General features: G+C 34.8%; 3 protein-coding genes across 3 annotated transcripts; all 3 read right to left on the bottom strand.

Moving 5' to 3' along the window:
- Positions 1-161: 161 nt before the first annotated feature.
- On the bottom strand, positions 162-3,481 carry LOC105769359 (U-box domain-containing protein 7). Its single transcript, XM_012589943.2, has 2 exons — positions 2,817-3,481; positions 162-1,266 (listed from the first exon to the last, which is right to left on the bottom strand). The coding sequence occupies exons 1-2, from the start codon at positions 3,284-3,286 to the stop codon at positions 420-422; spliced, it is 1,317 nt and encodes a 438-aa protein (XP_012445397.1). The 5' UTR covers positions 3,287-3,481; the 3' UTR covers positions 162-419.
- Positions 3,482-7,204: 3,723 nt separating this feature from the next.
- Positions 7,205-12,201, bottom strand: LOC105770297 (ubiquitin-like modifier-activating enzyme atg7). Its single transcript, XM_012591431.2, has 14 exons — positions 11,911-12,201; positions 11,440-11,657; positions 11,144-11,335; positions 10,993-11,047; positions 10,785-10,879; positions 10,439-10,628; positions 10,215-10,320; positions 9,973-10,117; positions 9,735-9,893; positions 9,447-9,635; positions 9,105-9,305; positions 8,899-9,014; positions 8,602-8,761; positions 7,205-7,622 (listed from the first exon to the last, which is right to left on the bottom strand). The coding sequence occupies exons 1-14, from the start codon at positions 12,044-12,046 to the stop codon at positions 7,449-7,451; spliced, it is 2,136 nt and encodes a 711-aa protein (XP_012446885.1). The 5' UTR covers positions 12,047-12,201; the 3' UTR covers positions 7,205-7,448.
- Positions 12,202-12,506: 305 nt separating this feature from the next.
- Positions 12,507-15,739, bottom strand: LOC105770711 (putative transcription factor bHLH107). Its single transcript, XM_012592031.2, has 2 exons — positions 14,917-15,739; positions 12,507-13,271 (listed from the first exon to the last, which is right to left on the bottom strand). The coding sequence occupies exons 1-2, from the start codon at positions 15,229-15,231 to the stop codon at positions 12,759-12,761; spliced, it is 828 nt and encodes a 275-aa protein (XP_012447485.1). The 5' UTR covers positions 15,232-15,739; the 3' UTR covers positions 12,507-12,758.
- Positions 15,740-18,649: the final 2,910 nt, after the last annotated feature.

Genomic DNA, 18,649 nt, shown 5'->3' with positions numbered 1-18,649 from the left:
ATGCACAATTTATGCATTCCTTGCAACTTCGTAGCACATGGTTTAGGGTACTATATTGTATTTAATTTCATTCAAGCAATAAAGATATTACTCTGTTTGGGTTATTTACCGTGATTTATTTCATTTCCAACTATACAACTCAATGTCAGGAAAGGATAAAATAAAAAACTTGAGGTGTTCAATTACATGCCATCAAGGGTAAAGTTTCAGTATTTCCCCAATTTCTTGAATTTTTTTCGTTACTTTTGTTGGTCATGAATTGATGATCATATACAGTTGTTGTATACGCTAATTACTGCAGAAGCATTGCATTCTCTCGCAAAGTTGCTGATTTCTTCCATCTAACTTTGGGAAATCCTTCTTTCCCATCATTTGCAATAATTACAGGCCCTTGCAAAAGAATTACATAAAACGGTTTTTTAGTAAGGCAAGCTTTTAGAACTTGTGCTGAGGACCAAAGACTTGAGATTCGAAGAATCGCCGGCAGCATTGGCTCGTCGGGTGATCATTTCCATATTCTTATGAAGACTTTGCTTCACCAAATTCTTCATCATTTTCTTTCCTTCTTGAGCCTCCCTTGGATGCAGAGGTGAGCCAATTGCAATCCTTGCTGTTTGTGGTCCTGAATGAGGCCCCATCTTTGCTTGCCTTTCATCTTTGAACCATTGTAACAATTTCATGGCTCTCTTTTGAGCCAAAGGGCTTCCTAATAATGACACTTCAAGAAGCACAGGGACGATCCCTGCCTTTGACATTTTATCCCTTTGAGTGGAGCTTTGATGAGCTAAAATCATTAGAATGTAGGCTGATAGTTCTTGACATTTGGGTTTGTTCTCCCATGTTAGAATCTCAATCAAGCTCTCTGGTACCATTGAACTATCTTCCATAGCCTTTTTTCCCATCAAGGTCAGCACCAAGTGACCTAGTGCTGCAAGGGCTTTCTCTGAAAGTTCTTTAAATGAAGATAGCTTCAAAAGAGTGTGCACGGTTCCGTTAGATACCAAAGGTCTAGCATTTTCTAGCACAGCAGACAGGTTACAAGCAACACCTAAACAGGTCTCCTTTGTTTCAATGCTGGTGGCCGACTCAAGAATGGCAATAAGAAACTGGAGGACCTCAGTGTTGGCTAGAGAGAAAGGAGTATTTGATATAGATGATAATGATAATAACAGTTCTGCAAATTCATGCCTCGTTTGGTCGTCTACAGCATCAATGTGCTTAGGTAACTTCGATAGTATTCCAGCCTCTAGCATTAGTTCCTTGTTTCTGAATAAAAGAAAAAATGATAAACTGATTTAGACTTTTGATTCTTTGAATCTACCTTAAGTTTTGACAAAAGAAAAATCAACCCAGAACTTCAAGTCAACAATGGAATCGAAATTTAAGTTGAATAATAGAAGAACAATAATTTTATTGGGGGTAGATAAGTTGATAACCCAAAAGTCCTCCATTGTTGCATAAAATATGAATAGGAGTCCCTACAAGTCAAAGAAAATGTGGGAGAAGAACTAACCAGTTTATAAAATAAAACAGACAAAGTCAAAGAGAATCAGACATTTAGAATCGGGGTAGGAAGGTGAAGGTCAACAATACTTAATATTGTTTTTTCTTAATTGTCCATAATAATATCATTGGATGATATGGATCTGTATTTTTTTTTATTTGGAGACAACGCTGTCTGTCTTCTAACATCATTATTGCCCTTCCAGCTCCTACCACCATGGGAGTCCGGTGGACAGTGGACAGCCACCGTACCTTGCGGACGCAGGATTTGAGGATCATTAAAATCATTTTCTTAATGGAAGTATTAATGATTCAAAAATCATGCAACAGATTTAGAAATTTCATTTCACTTTCATTGCCATTAATGTTTAAAAGTTCCGGATGGATAGAGTTATGCTCTACTGTCACATGACAAAGTTTCACCATCAGAGATTCAAAAGGGTCAATTCATGAAAGGGCTTGACACCTCACCAAACAATATTTAAAGCCATTTAACAGTAAAAATAACTGTTCTGATTTTGATTACTCAGCATTTAACTGGAAACAAACCCCAAGGCCTATGATTATCAAAACGCTGCAGCTTGTAGGGCGGTTGATTACAGAGATTTGGGATTAAATCAGGCTATCAGGGTAATAATATCTTCATTAATGTGGAGCAGTACCCTCCACCTAAAATCATTTTCTTTATTCTAATTGGGGAAGTTAGTTTTAAAACATTATCACCAATATTTAATTTTCATGTGGGTTGAAAACAATTCTCCATCTTCTTGACATTTTTGAAATATGATATACCTGTAATTCATCCCAACAACTAATTTTATAAATTATAAATTTGATCAACCATAGGGGACCCCTTTTCCCTATCCCGATGAAACGTATTGCATAGTGCCAAAATCAGAGCTCCATTATTTCAAACTTGTCACTGTTCTATGCCATACATTTCATCAACCATAGGGGATCCTTTTCCCTATCCCCACTTCGAGCAGCCTTATGAAAACCTTTCTTTTTCATTGCATCGTCTTTTTCTGAAGAAAATAAGCTACGGCTTCCAGGACAAAAACAGGGCCCTTTCCTCTTATTAAGTCTCATCCCTCTAAATATATTTCTTTCCTAATCAGGCATTGCTTCATAACATGGGAATTCAATCATTCATCTTAAAAACCGTTTATGATTATGTTAGAATAATCCAACATTAGGAATTGTTTCTACCAACTAAAAACTTTGAAAGCTGACAATCCTTTTCCATTGACAAGAAATATCAAAAGAAAAAGAAACTAACATGAATAGTAAGAAAAAATATATAGAAAACTTACGTAAAAGTTCCATCAGCAAGTTCGATCAAGGCCTTGATGGCAGCTAGACGGCGGCCAACCACCTCAGTATCCACCATAGACACAAGCATATGTATGACTCCGAGCTCTGCCATCAACTTCCTAACCTTAACGTCTTCTTTAGCGAGTTTCTCGATGGCCTTAGCAGCCATCTCTTTCTCTTCCCAGCTCCCAAAGTGAAGTCTCTTCACAGATTTTTGCAACGCCATGGAACCATCGAGCTCACTTTCAGTTTTCTCTACAACCAGATCTTCCTCTTCGTCAGTATTGTTTACTATTCTCAACTTGTTCGAATGATCAGATGCTGATGACCCGTACTGCTTCCTGGCTGCTTTGGAATGCAAGAACCTTCTGATTCTAGTAAAGAACTTAAGCTTCCTACAAGAAAGTAACCAAATAGAAGAAGAAGAAGTAGTAGACATGTTCAGAGTTTGAACTTGAGAGGGAAACATAAGGTTGAAGACGGGAAATTGAAATAAGTGTTCTAAAGGTTCATTGTTTATATAATAACAAAACAACTAAAAGTGTAACACTTGGGTTTTAATCTTTGTTTTTTTTTTTTCCAGAGATTAAAAGGAGAGAGAAGGGAATATACAAGGATGAGTAAGAGACGAGAGAGAAAAAGCAGCGAAGGGGGGGGGGGCATAAATCACATGCAAAGGAAACAACGTTGCTGCCTTTTAAATTTCCTATGCCCTGACAAGCATATTTTAAGACAGCAAGATTTCCCTGCTTCACTTGTGTCTTTTTTCTTGCTTCCCAAATTGCCCCGTTGGTTAACAGTTTAATGAAAATATGTGTGATAAATTGAGGGTCAATAATCATGGATTTGGTACAGGAAAGTTCTTCCCACGTATCAAAATAAATAAATAAAATGAATCATAGATATTTGGGCCAAGATTAAATTCTTACTTTTAAGTTATTAAGGAACTTAATCTGGGTATTGATGCGAGCCAATGTTGATGGCATGTGGGATTCAGGGAGCAATGAGCCTAGATGCTCCCAACCATAACAGCAGACTCGTATATTATATTTTTATAGACTACGTGCTAAGAAACAGGGTTTCAATTAAAAAAGGTTTTAAAATCTCAACTACTTTAAAAGAAATTTGATATGAGAATATCTGATCATCTGTATCAATGAATTTCAAATGCATGGTTGGTTTTGGGTTACCGCTACGCATCTAGCCCTGACCGATCCTATACAAAATTCAACAATTTTGATTCTTTTAATCATGTATGCTTTGTCTCTTCTAAGATGTTCATCAGAATTTTAGGTTATTTAATTACATTAAGGTATGGCTTTGTCTGTTTCACCATCTCATTTTCTGCACTGGATTGATACCCCCCATGGCTGTCGTAGCAGAAACGAGTGGTTCGCGACAGGATTGAGAACATTAGTTCTAATTTGACAATTTTGGCAAATCAAGATATTGGGTACAACATGGTGCATATGTATAAATAATTCATGTGAAATGCTAAAATTCTTACCTAATCTGCCCTCTAATTAATTAATTAGGTTTCCATTCCTGCTGGCTGGCCTAGGCCTCACTCACGCATGGTGGACTTCAGGTTCATTGTATATGCACAAATCAACTTTCTTCAATTGGTATTTAAGGACCGAATGGTAAAATCAGAAAGAAACCTTGATTTATGTTATTTACATGTCCACGTCATTTTAAACTTATATTCAAATTCCAATATATATCTAAATTTCCAAGACATCTTCTTCAAATGAAAATATCTACTAACATTGTATAAGAACAAAGAAGCTAGAAAGCAAAGTCAAGAAAACAATTATGGAAACGTACCAATAAATTTGACGTACGTACCTAAACAAAGGACAATAATACAAGTATTTAATTTCTTTACCTTCAATAATACTTGGCCATTTTCCAATACAATGAACTAATAATTTATGCTTTGGCATATCATTTTTGCCCATTTGAGCAGTAGTAAAACACTTGAATTATTTACAAACCTTAAAAAGCGGGTAATAAAAAGGGCTAGCAATATGGTGAAGAATGTGCGGGGCACAAAGATTTGTCAGTGCATCACTTTAGGCTAATAAACACCAAAGTTGACCTCTCCGCCACCACCTTTTATCTCTTATCTCTAAAAGCCTAGGTGAAAACTTTTGGCAGAATGTGGTTGATGGGTTCTTCCGACGGCGTAGAAATTGCACGTCAGACTCCACTACTAAATTTAATTTCTATCCCACATGCCAAACAGGCCCCCTCAACAATCCTATGGCTTTGACCTGGCTACTATCAAAAAGAGAGTAGTAATTAGATTTTAACTCGAAAACGTATGGCTTTGGTGCTTCTATGAGGTGTACCACGACCCATCTTCAACCTCTAAGACACGAATATAACATGTTTAATAAAATATATAAACAATTGATAATTATCAAAACATTATGGCTTTTGTAATCTCTCCACTCGATATGCCGTGTGTGGAGAATGGATACCTGAAAAATGTTGAGTTGCCTGGGGCAATCTTTCCATCTTTATCAAGTTTGTCTGTTGTTGAAGCAATCCTTTTTTATGGAAGCCAATGATCAGTGTTCTTTAAAGGTTCTATGAAAGGTAAAACACCTTGTACGTTTATCAACTTTAAAAGGTAATTTGATTTTTAGAAGAAAGCAATATATATATAGGGCAAATTAATTATTTTATTATTATAAGTCTTGAAAGAATCATTTTTAATGCTTTAGGTCCAACAATATCTGGTTAAACTTTTCAGTGCGCTTGAACCACCAATAACTACCCCTTCCAACTCCAAGAGAAGGTAAATCCTCCTTATTTCTCTAAATATATGATATTGCTATTTTAGTTTAAAAATATCTTTTAAAATTCAATAAAATTATAAAAAGTAATGTATTAAGTGTTAAAAAAGAAGAAGAGAGGAACAATTCTAATTTTTTATTTAATCGGGCGTGAACAATATTGTCTGCTAAATCGGGAATGAGACACCCCAAAACTGAACAAATCACAAGAAGTTGAAAAACATAGGTGTCGATTTCCAAGTAGTGCCACATGGCAGCAGGCAACTGCCAAATAAGCTTTAATTTAAGTGTATAATGGAGTGATGTGCATATCCCACTGATTATTAAACATAACCTCAAAATTTAATGTCCACAAGCAACAATGGCAATAAGAAATTTATTGGAAGATTATATCATCCACAATGTACAAACATGGAGGCGTACATGAATCAGAATCCTAATTTGACACAAACGAAAAAGTGCAAAAGCCACTACCCATAAACTTAGACCTTTTTTCAAGGCTTTGAGATTCCGAGAAACTGGAGACTGACTATTGCTTTTTTTGTTGTTGGGTTCAACTGAATATTCTCACAGAAGTGTCAAATATGAAGAAATATTTGCCTTCTGGGATTTCGTCGAAAATTCATTAGACTGAACTTTGAAAGAGAAAAAAGGGAAGAGTCAATGGGTGGTGGGTGAAGCATTAGGCTGCCAGATTCTGCCTAATGTTAAATTGGGTCATATTTGCTGCACTTTTTCTGTTTTTCTTTCTTTCTTTTTAAATGAGACCTGACAGACTTCAATTTAAGCCAACAGGAAAAAAAAGAATGCGTTCCCTCCCTAACATCTTGGGTTTGAAAACAAGACTTTCCGGGACCCAAAGAAGAAATGGTTGGTTGTCGAGTTTTGAACTAAATATCGACCCGAGTTTTGATGAGACATTTCACCAATTTATTCTTGTAAAATGAAAAGGTAAATTTAAAATATTTGAGACTTGAGAGTGAATGATTTTGATGTCTTCGAATAAATTATTTCCCACTTCTTTTTCTTTGTTGGTTCTAGAATAATTCACTGCAGAATCACAGAGCCGGAAACTGAAGCTAACAAGAGCGAAAAAGGGTCATTTCCAATGCAAAATTATGTGCTCTCTCATGTTTGATTGTTGAGTCTATCAAGTCACTACTGCACAATCACGAAAAGAGAGAATGAAGAGAACACTTGTGAGAGTGTCTCAATCAACGAACACGATAAAATTTAAGCTTTGCTTGTGAACTAAGAGTCGTTTGTGTGGTTAGAAATTCACGCTTCATTGTAGATGATGAGATAAAATAATTGGAAATATAGATGATTATACCCACAATGAAAAAGAAAAAGAAAGAAGAATGATGAGTAATTTGACCATGTTTTTGTCAATTACAGAACGGACAAGTTTCATCACCCACAAGATTCATTCTGTTGGGTCAAATTACTTTTTAGGAAAAGAAATTACAGCAGCAAAATATGTTATCCAGATAGGGATGAGTGTTATGCGCTCAACAAAAATCTGTCAACTTGATTCATGTAGTATTTGAATGACAATACTTCATATCATATACTCGAATATATGTCAAATGCAGCTATTAGATACCTTTTAAAAAAATAGTGTCTAAATAACGAAACCAGCAAAAAAAAATTTGCCAGTATCTCCCAAATCAACTTGTGTTAAAATGTTTGAAATTGGAAGGTGGGAAACTGAGCATGGACATAAATTTGACTCTTTTTTTTTTCTGTTTGTTATTATACAATTAACATGTATTACAAAAGAATAAATTGCCATAATTATGACCTGAAAAAGTACAATTTGTTTCTTCATAGTTCGACGCATTCATCATCTGCGACCTCAATATCATCGTCCCAGTCCAGTTGAAAAGAGTTCGCTGATCTCATCAACTCTGTTAGTCCAGTAACATCCTCCAGATACGTTGGATGGTTAATAGCCTGGAGTATGAATTGCATACCTCTCTTTCGATATTCTGACACAACCTGAAAAGGATTGTTCATAATCAACAGAATGTAAAACTGCTACAACGACGGACATGGAACCTTGATCAATTTATTCCAACTTTCAACTAAATATCGAAAGCTAAAGTCTAACTTTATGCATGCATGCTAGAAATTTAATTTGATAATGCAATAAATATTTGAAATCTATTATTAAAGCTTTCTTCGATGACAATACTTTCCATAGCACATGTTTTGTTTCAGAGATTGCATGTAGGTATGCGACTTTTATTGTACCCTTTGGGAAAGAAACCCTAGTGCCAAAGGGCTCTGAATTTACCCAACATCAAACAAATTCATAAATTTCCAAATCTCTCAATATCAACTAAAATCAAAACCCGCACATGTAAACTCATAAAACCAGTTTTGCTGAAAGATTCATACAGACTAGACACCTAAAAAGCATGAGGAAACAAACGGGATAAAAAAGGAAGCGAAAAACAAAGAGCTATAGTAATAATCATAATAGAAGCACTGACATTTATTCTTTTAATGCAATTTTTCCAGGATGATTTGGATGTCAGTGTTAAGGCTATGTTCTCTTAGTAGACAACCTTTGAGTTGGATTTGGGAATTGAGGTGGGCTAGTGCAAAGTTGAAGGGAAAAGCTTTAATCTCAATCATTTTAAGGCTGGCTTGGTCAGCTTTCATTTATTGGATTTGGAGAGAAAGGAATTATAGACAGTTTGATGGCAAACGTCATAGTGAACATGATTGGTTAAGTACAATTAAAGGAATTGTATAGATGAGGCTTCAAGGAGTTGCTGTTAACACTAATGATGCAAGGAACAAACATTTATGAATTGATAGGGGAATTACTTCTGTATGGTTTTATTGTAAAGTTGTCCAGTCAAATGAACATATGTTAAGATGTGCAAATATTTGTTTTCAGTAGCAGAATTCTGCTTACTTGGATAATAAAATCACAATTATCCAAAACTAATAGAAGCACTGAACTTACAGTGCTACAACATGCTGTGCAACTGTTAGAGGAGTGGCCCAAAAGGGTCATCTGTTGAAAGTGGGGGAGGGAGCCTCGAATCTGATGGGGTAAAATACCCAGCGGAAGCTCAAAGTTTCCACCGCTACTGGAGTTGGCAATCTCAGCTTCAGCAAATATCCTGCATATATAATTGGGTGGTTAATGAAACAATCTAGACTTTGATTAATTCATGAAGATTAGAACTAAAAGCTTGCTGAAAATCTTCAAAGAAACTACAATGAGAAAGACATTTTTCATATGGTTCCAAGGATTTACCCATTAGGGTGATGCAAAATGCCCACTAAAAGCTCCACTGCCAGTGCAGAAGCAATAGGTGCAAGCCCTGGACGTGTAACAGTGCACTGCTGATCCAACGTGCGGTTTGAAGTTGACTGCATAATCCACCACAGAAAAATAGTTAAGCTTGACATACAAAAATGCTACATAACAATTGTTGCACTCTAGAAACTCAGGTAACTTACATCTGTTGGGGCAACCACATCATTACAGAAGTAACAACCCAGTCTATGTTGTCCATCTGTATTTGTTAGGGCAAGGTTGTCCATGCCAGCAGCTAAAGAGTTTTCTGTTTCAGCTTTCAAGTTAAGGATGGAGTTAAAAGGACCAGGCCCATGGCGCATAACCAAGAAACTATCAAATCCTAGAGCTGCAGTAATGGTTATCTGCATAAGGAGAGAGGATGAAGAAATTATGCATCATCAAATGAATAAAATCCAGAAACAGATCTTTACAAATCCTAATCCATGATGCCACAACAAACTCCAAACATCAAAGCAATTGACATATGAATTAAGGAGATGAACCTTGTTACTGTTGGCACAGAGAAGAGTAGGGAGCCATCGACTCTCTCTAGTATCAGTCAACAAGAAAATTACATCATGAGAATCAATCAAATCATTGAGTCGTTTACAATCTTCAAGCACACTTTTCTCTTCTTGGCTGGATACTGGATGTCCAGGCATAGGAATGGCCATAACAATACCTTCAGCTTCCTAAGAAACACATAATAAGATAAATGGTGAGTGGAAATGGATAGATTTTTCTGTTCTGTGTTGATCTTTGTGTCATAGGCCTCAAAGAAAATTAATTACCACTGCAGGAAATATTCGTTGTAAGCTTCTCACTGCTGCTGTGGCTTTAAAATCACCACCATTAAGGCAGTCATCCAAAGTGTATAGAGACTGTCTCAACGGATTAGACATAGCCACCCTTCCATTATCAAGTAGTGTAATTTTGCGGACACCCCAAGCCTACAACATACACTGTCTTCAGTCTCAAGAGAGAAGAAATATGATCTGAAATTGCGGTTGCTGCTTTCTGAATACATACCATAAGCATTCTAGCAACCTGACATCCAAGGGTACCTGCTCCAAGGAGAAGGCACTTAAGAGAAAACAAGATTTCTAAGTTAAGAGATGGCAAAGCACGCCATCTCATTAGTTTCAAGTTTAAGTCTGCGGCAGATATGGCTAGCCTGTGGAAAAAAGTGGAAAATATCTCAAAATGCTCTGGTAAAATATATAAAAATAATAATATAATGCTTAATGAGGTGACAATATAGAAAGAAGTACCTAGTTGGATCCATGGACTTAGCAAGGTTAATACACCTTGGTACTTTTCTCCCCTTGTTAAGTTCCCATCCTACAGCATTGGGCACACACTGCTGTTCTCTCCATCCTAAAGAGAGATGGTATGTCAGCAGACAGCAAAGATAGTGTAAAATGAATTCATACCATTGGAACAGATAAATAATGATCCCAAAAATAATCTGTCACCCAAAATTTGGTCACCCTACCTTGTTGAACTGTAATCAAGGCTTCACCAACAAGTGACAAATTCAAATCAGCAAAACCTCGATTCTCTCTATAGCACAAAAAGCGAACAGTTTTCAGATTCCATCTGGCAGAAATAAGTGCTAAGAAGTTGCGGAGAGGCCAGCCAGGATTGTTTGGAAGATGGCATGGGTCATAAAATGCAAATAGCAACTGCCAATAACACATGTCAAAACTTTGAGAAAAAGATGTCCAAGATTTTGCACTTTTAGCCTATCAAAATCATCTATCATATGGAATTTTCATTGAAAAGTCTCCTTTGCAATCATAAACTACTGCTCAAAGTCATTAAGAGAAAGGTAGACAGACCTTTTGACCATCACGTTGACAAGCTTCCAAATCCTTAAGATGCTTGACGGCAGCATGTGAATCAGAACCAATACTAACCAAAAAGAATGGAACATCTGCAGTAGACTCATAAAGTCAGGCTATGAATGGCATAAAATCATGGATAAAGAAAAAATGAACATAATCACATTTGAATTTCAATGCGAACTAGCAACAGCAGAGAGGTTACCAGCCGTCACACTTGAATTCCGCCATTCATTACATGCTGCTGATACAGACTCTGCCTGCATGTAAAAAAAGGTACCAAATAAAAGCCTTTTAAGCACTGAGAAAGATACAATAACCCAGAAATTCGCAAGTGTTAATCACATTCAAAGCACCTCTTCCAAAGTGAACCATTGAGAAGCTGGCCTCAAATCTACCAAGGTAGCAGGAGGATCAAGTGCAAGAGCAGGGAAAGCAAACCAATAATGAAAGTTCCATTTTTTGAGGTCTGCAAATGAGATAAGAAGGACCCTTGATAATACTGCACAATCCTCCACAGCTTTTCCACTATGAATATCCTCCCAAATCTAATAAGAATAATTGAGTCAAAACATAAACTTGTCAAATAAGATTTCAATCAAATTAAACAATTGCATAACACACTTATAGTAAACAATTCAAACTGTTTTACCTTCATCGCTTCTGCCTTGAGCAAGGCTTGTTTATACAAAGCATGAAAACCTTCCATTGTATTAGTATTGTAAAGAATGCCAGGAACGTAGCACCTATTTCGATTACCCCGAATAACAGGCGGCATTGTTGATTCATCATTTGAGTCAGAAGGCAGGGATTCGGCTAAAAGAGTTAAATGATTCGATACTTGAGGATGCGAGCACGGTGCATAGAAACCTGTAAAAAAAAGGACAACGAATTTGGACCATAAAAACGCTAAATTTACACTCAAAGCTTCGAAATTGAAAACCCTTGGCATTAATTGCCGCCTTTAACAACAGAAACTTGGATCAAACCCAGTCCAATCAACAGTTAATTGTAATGAATTTTTGAAAAGGAAAATTTAGACAACTATATGAGATTTTTGAGTGAATTAAGAGTGAGAAGTTAAATTCAGACTTAAAGAAAAAGATAGAGAAGGGATTGGTACCGGAGATAGGAATAGGAGAATCGTCGATGCCAAACTTGTTGAGCTTCAAAGAAGATAATCGGTGCCAAAATCCTTCGTCAACAGAACTCTGAAGTGGCGCAAATTGAAGTATGGATCCGCTTCCTTGTTTTGCCATGCTTTTCCTTTCCCGTTTTCTATTCCACTCAATATGCCTGCGATTTAAGATTTTTCCCTTTTTTTCAAACTTTCTTCTTTGTTTCTTTTTTTTCTTAATTTATTCTTTTCGGAATCGTAAGAATATCGTTGAGAAGACCTTGAAGAAAGAGTCCTCCACGCCACGTTGGATCGGTTTTTTGGCTTTATCATATTCTTTTGAAGAATTACACTGTTGTTAAAATTGTGTAATTATCAATTATTGTTTCAAGAACTTTTTAGAACTTATATTATTTATTTTAATGGTGATTGTTTATTTAAACTTAAAATTCTTAAACATATCTTCTTCTTCTTTTTAAACATATCTTCTTCTTCTTTTATCTACAAATATAGTAGAATAAAAGTACAATTAGAGATACTTATTCAAACCAAGGTTTTATCTAATTATCTTTTTTATTATCACAGCAAACTCAATCGTATGATTCTTATTTTATATGGAATCTATAACATAACTTGAATTTTAGATGATAAGAGTATACATACATCGAGTAGTAATACAGTTTTATTACAAGCCATTTGAAAACGTTCTGGTTTTCTGGAAACAATTACATGCTATTTATAGTATTGATTTCAAACCAATTTTTGGGCATATCAGACAAACATCCATACAGAGATAAATGGATGTGTCGTCCATTTACCCCAAACGTTGAAAAGGCTAATCTTTTTTTGGAAAATCAAGATGAGCTTGGGGAATCAATGTAGGAGATCCTTCGCCTCTTGTTCGGAAATGTCAAGAATGGGGAGTGTTCCGGTGAAATAGACGCCTTCTCCAGGACAGAATTCAGGGCCTTCCGGATGGAACATGCAAGAAAACGCCGTGCATCGGTACCATCGTCATCGTTGCCAACATTTGCAACACTGCTAGTGCTTCTGTAGCTGGCAGTGAAAATAAAATCAGTCTTCAACCGACTTCCCAACGTAGATATTTCTGACTTGACAATCGTAATTGGAAGGGGAAGTGCATCAAGAGCTTGTCGTAGGTCAGTCAGAAGTTGAGGTCTATAATCACAACAGATTAATGCTTTGAAAGAAAATGTCCCGTCAGCTTCGTTGACATTACATGGTTCAACTCTCACCTCATCATCGTCATCCATTGGAACAAGTAAACCTTTGCTGGCTTCAGTTGCATTCTTCTTAAGTTCTTTCAATTGCTTAATTACTTCACCAAGTAATGTCGCTTTATCCATCTATAAATGAGCAAATTGAAACATTACTGTCAGCTCAAAGACATCATTTTAAAGCATAGTCAGATGAATCAGCATCAAACCAGGAACTACCTAGTTGATGATGCGCATAGACTCTGATCCAGAATACTAACTCAGATGAACCCTATAATTACTTGAGTTAATTATTGAAAAAATAAATTGAGAAATGAGAAAAGCAACCAAAAAATGCATTTAATATAAGATGTCTAATCCTTGCTTACGTTTAAACCATCATCTAACCAGGACAGGACTATGTATGTCACATCCAGTAGTTAATAAACTAACAAAACAACATACAGTAGTTAATATTTTGAAGAAATATACCTCATGTCATCAAGATCCATAGCAGAACAGCTGTTACATTGCCCCACCAATCCAATCATTATCATCATCATCAATTTCGAATAGATATATTATATATGCTGTCCAACCGACCAACTCTAAGGTTTGACAGCAAAAATAATATTGTATAAAGCTATGTCTACAGGTTCATCTTAACTCGATTCCGATTAATTGAGCATATCCAAACAAATAAACTATCTTTCATTTTTCTTTCTGTAAGCTTTCTTTTATATAGCAATGCAGATCACTCCTGGAAACAAGCTTTTCATGATTGGTTTTGTTTGAAAATACAGAACATAACTCATCCACAACTCTGAATATTCATCATGATTCAACTCATGTACCACGATTTAAATATAGCAGAAGGTCTGCAATTGGGACCACAAAGATGCTCTCAACCATAAATAATCCTTAGCTGATGCATCCCCTAGTTGACTCTAGCATTCTGAAATTGAGAATTGACCTTCCTAGTGCAAAGAATAATGCAAGAAAATAAGAGCATTACTAGACTCACAATAAGTGATATGACATTAAAACATTAAATACTCAGTTTCATGACATCACGGCTCGCAACTTCTTTTTTTCTCTTCACACAGATACCATTCAAGATAGCCAGTTTTATATTAAAAACTCTGTATTTAATATTATAATGCAAAAAGTTCTAATCATCATTTTACAGGAGTTTCTGATTTAAGTTTATCCCACAAAATAATTAATATTTCATCATTCATGTCCTGATTCATTCCAATCAACAAAGTCGTCCTATGCAACCTCTCTAGGTTTTCAAAATGTTAACTGGTGAAAGAAACTGGGGAAAAAGAAACTTTTACACCAGTAAATTAGCCTAAATTTTCTAGATGTTATAAATCATTATTGAAGATTTGGGAGAGGAAAACCAATAAGGTTATGCCTCAGCAAAATTTAGGCCAAAAAATATCATTCTAAGCTAAGTTGCTTTAAGGAAACACCTCAAGTTCTTTACTTTCCCCAACTTTCCTAAGCAATCAAATTAATGCACTCTACCTTGGCAAATTAATCAGTTAAAAAGGAAAAGCTTACTGCATATGGTCTAATGAGACCACTTATTAACATCTATGAATTATTGAAAAAGCAGTTCCAGGAAAATTAAGCATCGAAACAGGATACAGTATGTAAGCCAACTTTCCCGTTATTAGTTCCCAGGATTTGGTTCAAAAGGTTCTATGAACTCAATTATAGTAGTCATATAGCAATGATAAAACCGAAATTTAACATAACATCGTTCTAATACTTAATTAATTAGTACCTTTTGTCTGCAGGGCAAAAGGGTGCGGAGCGTATCAAGATGAGCATTGATCCTTTCTCTCCTCCTCCTCTCTGCCTCGCTATGATTCTTCAAAGCCGCTATAATTTTCTCTTCAGAAACGCTTTTCTTTCTTACTTCCACCGGCGCCTTCACCAGCTCTCCTTTCTCATGATCCAAAACCAAAGACTGTGGCACCGACAAAGACCCACCATGGGAGCTTTCATTGCATAGATCCAAATCGCGTGAAAATGGATCAAAGATACCAGAATAACAATTCCCAGATGCAAAGTTGTTGTTGAAAGAGTAAGCAGCCATACAAAAACAAAAAAAAACAAAAACAACGATTCTTTTTCTTCTTCTTTTTTCCCTTTTCGTTTTTTATATTTTAGGAGCCGGGAGTGAAAGAGAGTAGACCAGGTGGACGTGTGGTGGGAGCAAACCAGAAGGAGAGCTTTTGCAGAGGGAATTTGTGTTGGTTAACGACTTTCTTCTCGTTGTTTCTGATGATCGGTGCTATGGCTGTTATGATGATAGCTTCCATTACGCGAGAGGAGTAGGGGAGATAGTTGAAGCAAATGAAAAGGTTAACAAGAAAACATCCACATTTTTTTCTTGATGGTCTTGAATTCCTGCATTTCTTCGAGATATGTGTAATTCGTTTTGAGACGTTTGAACGTGGAGAAAACGGAATAAAACCGAAAGGAAAAACAAAGTTGTTGATGGGATTTTTGGGATCTCGATGAATATTCAAAAGGAAATGGACAAACGAGTCAAAAATAATCCGGGTTCCAAATCCAAGTAGCAGAGAACTGGGTTTTGTGGTGATACTTTAGTGTTGTATAAATAATGTACGACGTGGAGATGTGTTTTTTAATTAATATATTATTTCTTTTTTTTTTTTAACATTCAGAAGGTATTTCAGTTTTTTCAGATGAGTTTTTTTTATTTTCTAAAATTAAGTATATTAATTTGATTTCAATTTTCCTTAAATACAGGTGTCAAATGTTCATTGAGCTAGAAGATATTATTTGACTTAAGCATCAAATTGAACTCATATATCAAAATATATTTAATTTTCTTATTTTATTTGTTCACCAAGTGTTTAATTTTGTATGTACATAGTTAGAGTTGTTTTATTTTGTTTCTAAAATAAAATCATAATTTTTGTGTTACGTTTATATCTATTAATGATATTTTAATCTATTTTGTACTTTGAAAAAAGTCATCCATCCATATATTTACTACTGTGATTTAATGAAAGGTTAAATTAGTATCTATTTGGTATGGAAACAAACTTGTTTAATGCAACTTTCATATAAAATTATCATTATATTGTGGTGATAATTTGAATTTATAATGCGTTGATGTTATATTTGAATTATTCATTGATTTATTAACCACTCTTAATAGAGTTTAATATGTCCAATTTTCTCTTTGTTATGCATTGTCAAAATTGGTTGGCTAAAGCTAGAAATATCAACGTACTATTTAAGCTTAGAATTTACGTCTATTTGCATCTCTCTCTCTACCCCCAATTATTTATGCTCAATCTTTAATTAAGATAATGTCATGAATCAATCGAACATCAATTCAGTGGATATATATTTTTGTAATTAAAATAATTTATACTATTGGAGGATTTTTTTTAACAAAACCAACAAAAATATACATATTATAGGGTTTGAAACCACACCAATTAAATTAGTAAAAATTTAAATTTACCACTCAACCAAATTTTTATTTGTATATTTTTCATGTATTTTTATTTTAATATGCACAGTTTAATTAAAAGAGGAAACTTGATACACGCAAAATAAACGGCTAGCAACAGCTGTCCTAACAACTATCACAAACTCACTGGTAACTGAGACAGTGCCTCAGGCTTTCCTAAAAAATTAAAGACAAAATGAAAAAGCCTTAATTCCTAAGAAAATTAAAGAAACCTAAAAACTAAACCACTAACCCTTTTGTGTTTGTAGACACATTTCCTCTTCTTTGCATATGTAACCATCACCGGAGCCCTCTAATTTACTTCCATCACTAATTATTGTATACACCTTTATTTCTCAAATTGAATAAATAAATCACCACAAAATCAAATAAAATGTTCCTTAACTATATATTATTGTGGCACACACAATTAGTATTTAAAATAGTAATAAGAGTTAGATTTATTTATTTTTGAAAATTTTAAAATATATTAAAGAATCTATTATTGTAAAATTTTTAGTTTCCACCTAGCCCATTATCTTTAAATGGACTTTTGTTTTCATAAATAAATAAATAAATATCTTGGAAATGTATTGTTAAGTAGAGCCAAAAGACAACAAATAAGTTAGAAGGCGAAGTCTGAACAACTAATTTCTCCATTAAAAAATGAAAGATAATTCCATAAATTTATTATTTATTAAATTAAAAATAACAAAAGCAAAACAACATACTTTGCTTGGAAATTTAAGGTTCTTCTTTGAGGGTATGGGAAGTCATCAAACTGTTGAAGTGGGTCACGAGTTTCCTTCTTGGTACTTAATATTAACCCTAAAACTGCATTGGTCATCTAACTCTTGAAGGAGATCTCCTTCCTCAAGCAATATTGATGGCATAAATAGGTTAATAATGTAAATGCGTGAATATTGGTGAAGAATTGATCATTTAATTATACGTGAAAACATAAATCAAGCAACTTCTAGTTGACGTGATGCGTTTGAAATGATGTAACCATGAAATGCCAAATTTGAAAATAATTATATGACTTAAGTTAATCAGAATAATTAATGCAAAGATAAGAATGGTGCAGGAGGCTTGTTTGTAATTTGTAGTTTTTAATTGCAGGCACTTGGAATTCAAATCCCAGTCTGGAATTCTTCTAGATTTTCAAAATTTTCATCTAGTGCATATTATACAAAATATAGTTATTATGAAAAACAAAACTTTAAAAAGAAGTTAAACATGGAAGTTGGATGGTTGAAGAAGGCCTTTGGCTTGAGTGGCTTTGGTTTCGTATTTGGTTATAAGGAATTAGCATCAGTGCTTGTGACTTGAATTCTAATTAGGAGAGGTGGATGTGGATCCACTAAATTTTATGGCATGGAACATCTTGAACAAGATGAGCTTATCTTCTCTTACAGGATTTGGTTGCAGCTTTTGATTATGGCTTGGTGGACTTGGTTTGCTGTTATACGTTTAGTCTTAATTTGTGGTACATAACATTTGGTCTGATTTTGGTGCCTTATGATGTGTAATCTTCTTTGAAGAATTCGTTCTTTAATAGATACTCTGAGAAAAAAAAGTATAATGACAAAGCAGCTGTCTGCTTTTTATTCAAGTTTCTTACATCATGCAATTGAACAGAATAAACTGCAGACAATTTATATATATATTTCTGCACACAATTTACATCCATTGTGGTCGATAAAAGGAACTAGGATCGATGCAAAAAGTAATTAAAGACAAAAATCTTAACCCCACGGCTCCCTTTACCTCTTAAAAAAGTCTAGTACTGCAAAACTCATGGCTGTTGATACTTGATGGTTAAAGTTTGCTGAAAAACAACTACTGTACATATAGCAACTTTGCTTTTCTTCTGTTTTATCTTTTCATATGAAAATATAGTCATTGATAAGCTTAAAAATAAATTGGATCATGAAGGCTTTCCTATCTGAATATAAAATTATAAACAGCTCAAGATTTATTATAATACTGGTTAACAGGTTTGACGAAGCTGCTGAGCTAA

This window comes from Gossypium raimondii, chromosome 5, assembly GCF_025698545.1.
Source record: "Gossypium raimondii isolate GPD5lz chromosome 5, ASM2569854v1, whole genome shotgun sequence".
NCBI classification, from domain to species: domain Eukaryota; kingdom Viridiplantae; phylum Streptophyta; class Magnoliopsida; order Malvales; family Malvaceae; genus Gossypium; species Gossypium raimondii.
Note: the sequence above shows the minus strand (reverse complement) of the source record. Positions and strands in the feature narration are given on the sequence as shown.

Bases quoted from the DNA above. Each gene is read 5' to 3' on its own strand.
- LOC105769359 (XM_012589943.2), bottom strand. From the start codon at position 3,286: ATGTTTCCCTCTCAAGTTCAAACTCTGAACATGTCTACTACTTCTTCT. The intron at 1,267-2,816 runs GTAAGTTTTCTA...TCTTTTATTCAG, and splicing joins CTTGCTGATGGAACTTTTAC to AAACAAGGAACTAATGCTAG.
- LOC105770297 (XM_012591431.2), bottom strand. From the start codon at position 12,046: ATGGCAAAACAAGGAAGCGGATCCATACTTCAATTTGCGCCACTTCAG. The intron at 11,048-11,143 runs GTGCTTTGAATG...TTTTACATGCAG, and splicing joins AATGGTTCACTTTGGAAGAG to GCAGAGTCTGTATCAGCAGC. The intron at 9,894-9,972 runs GTATGTATTCAG...TGTATGTTGTAG, and splicing joins AGGTTGCTAGAATGCTTATG to GCTTGGGGTGTCCGCAAAAT.
- LOC105770711 (XM_012592031.2), bottom strand. From the start codon at position 15,231: ATGGCTGCTTACTCTTTCAACAACAACTTTGCATCTGGGAATTGTTAT. The intron at 13,272-14,916 runs GTACTAATTAAT...GCTCATTTATAG, and splicing joins TTTTGCCCTGCAGACAAAAG to ATGGATAAAGCGACATTACT.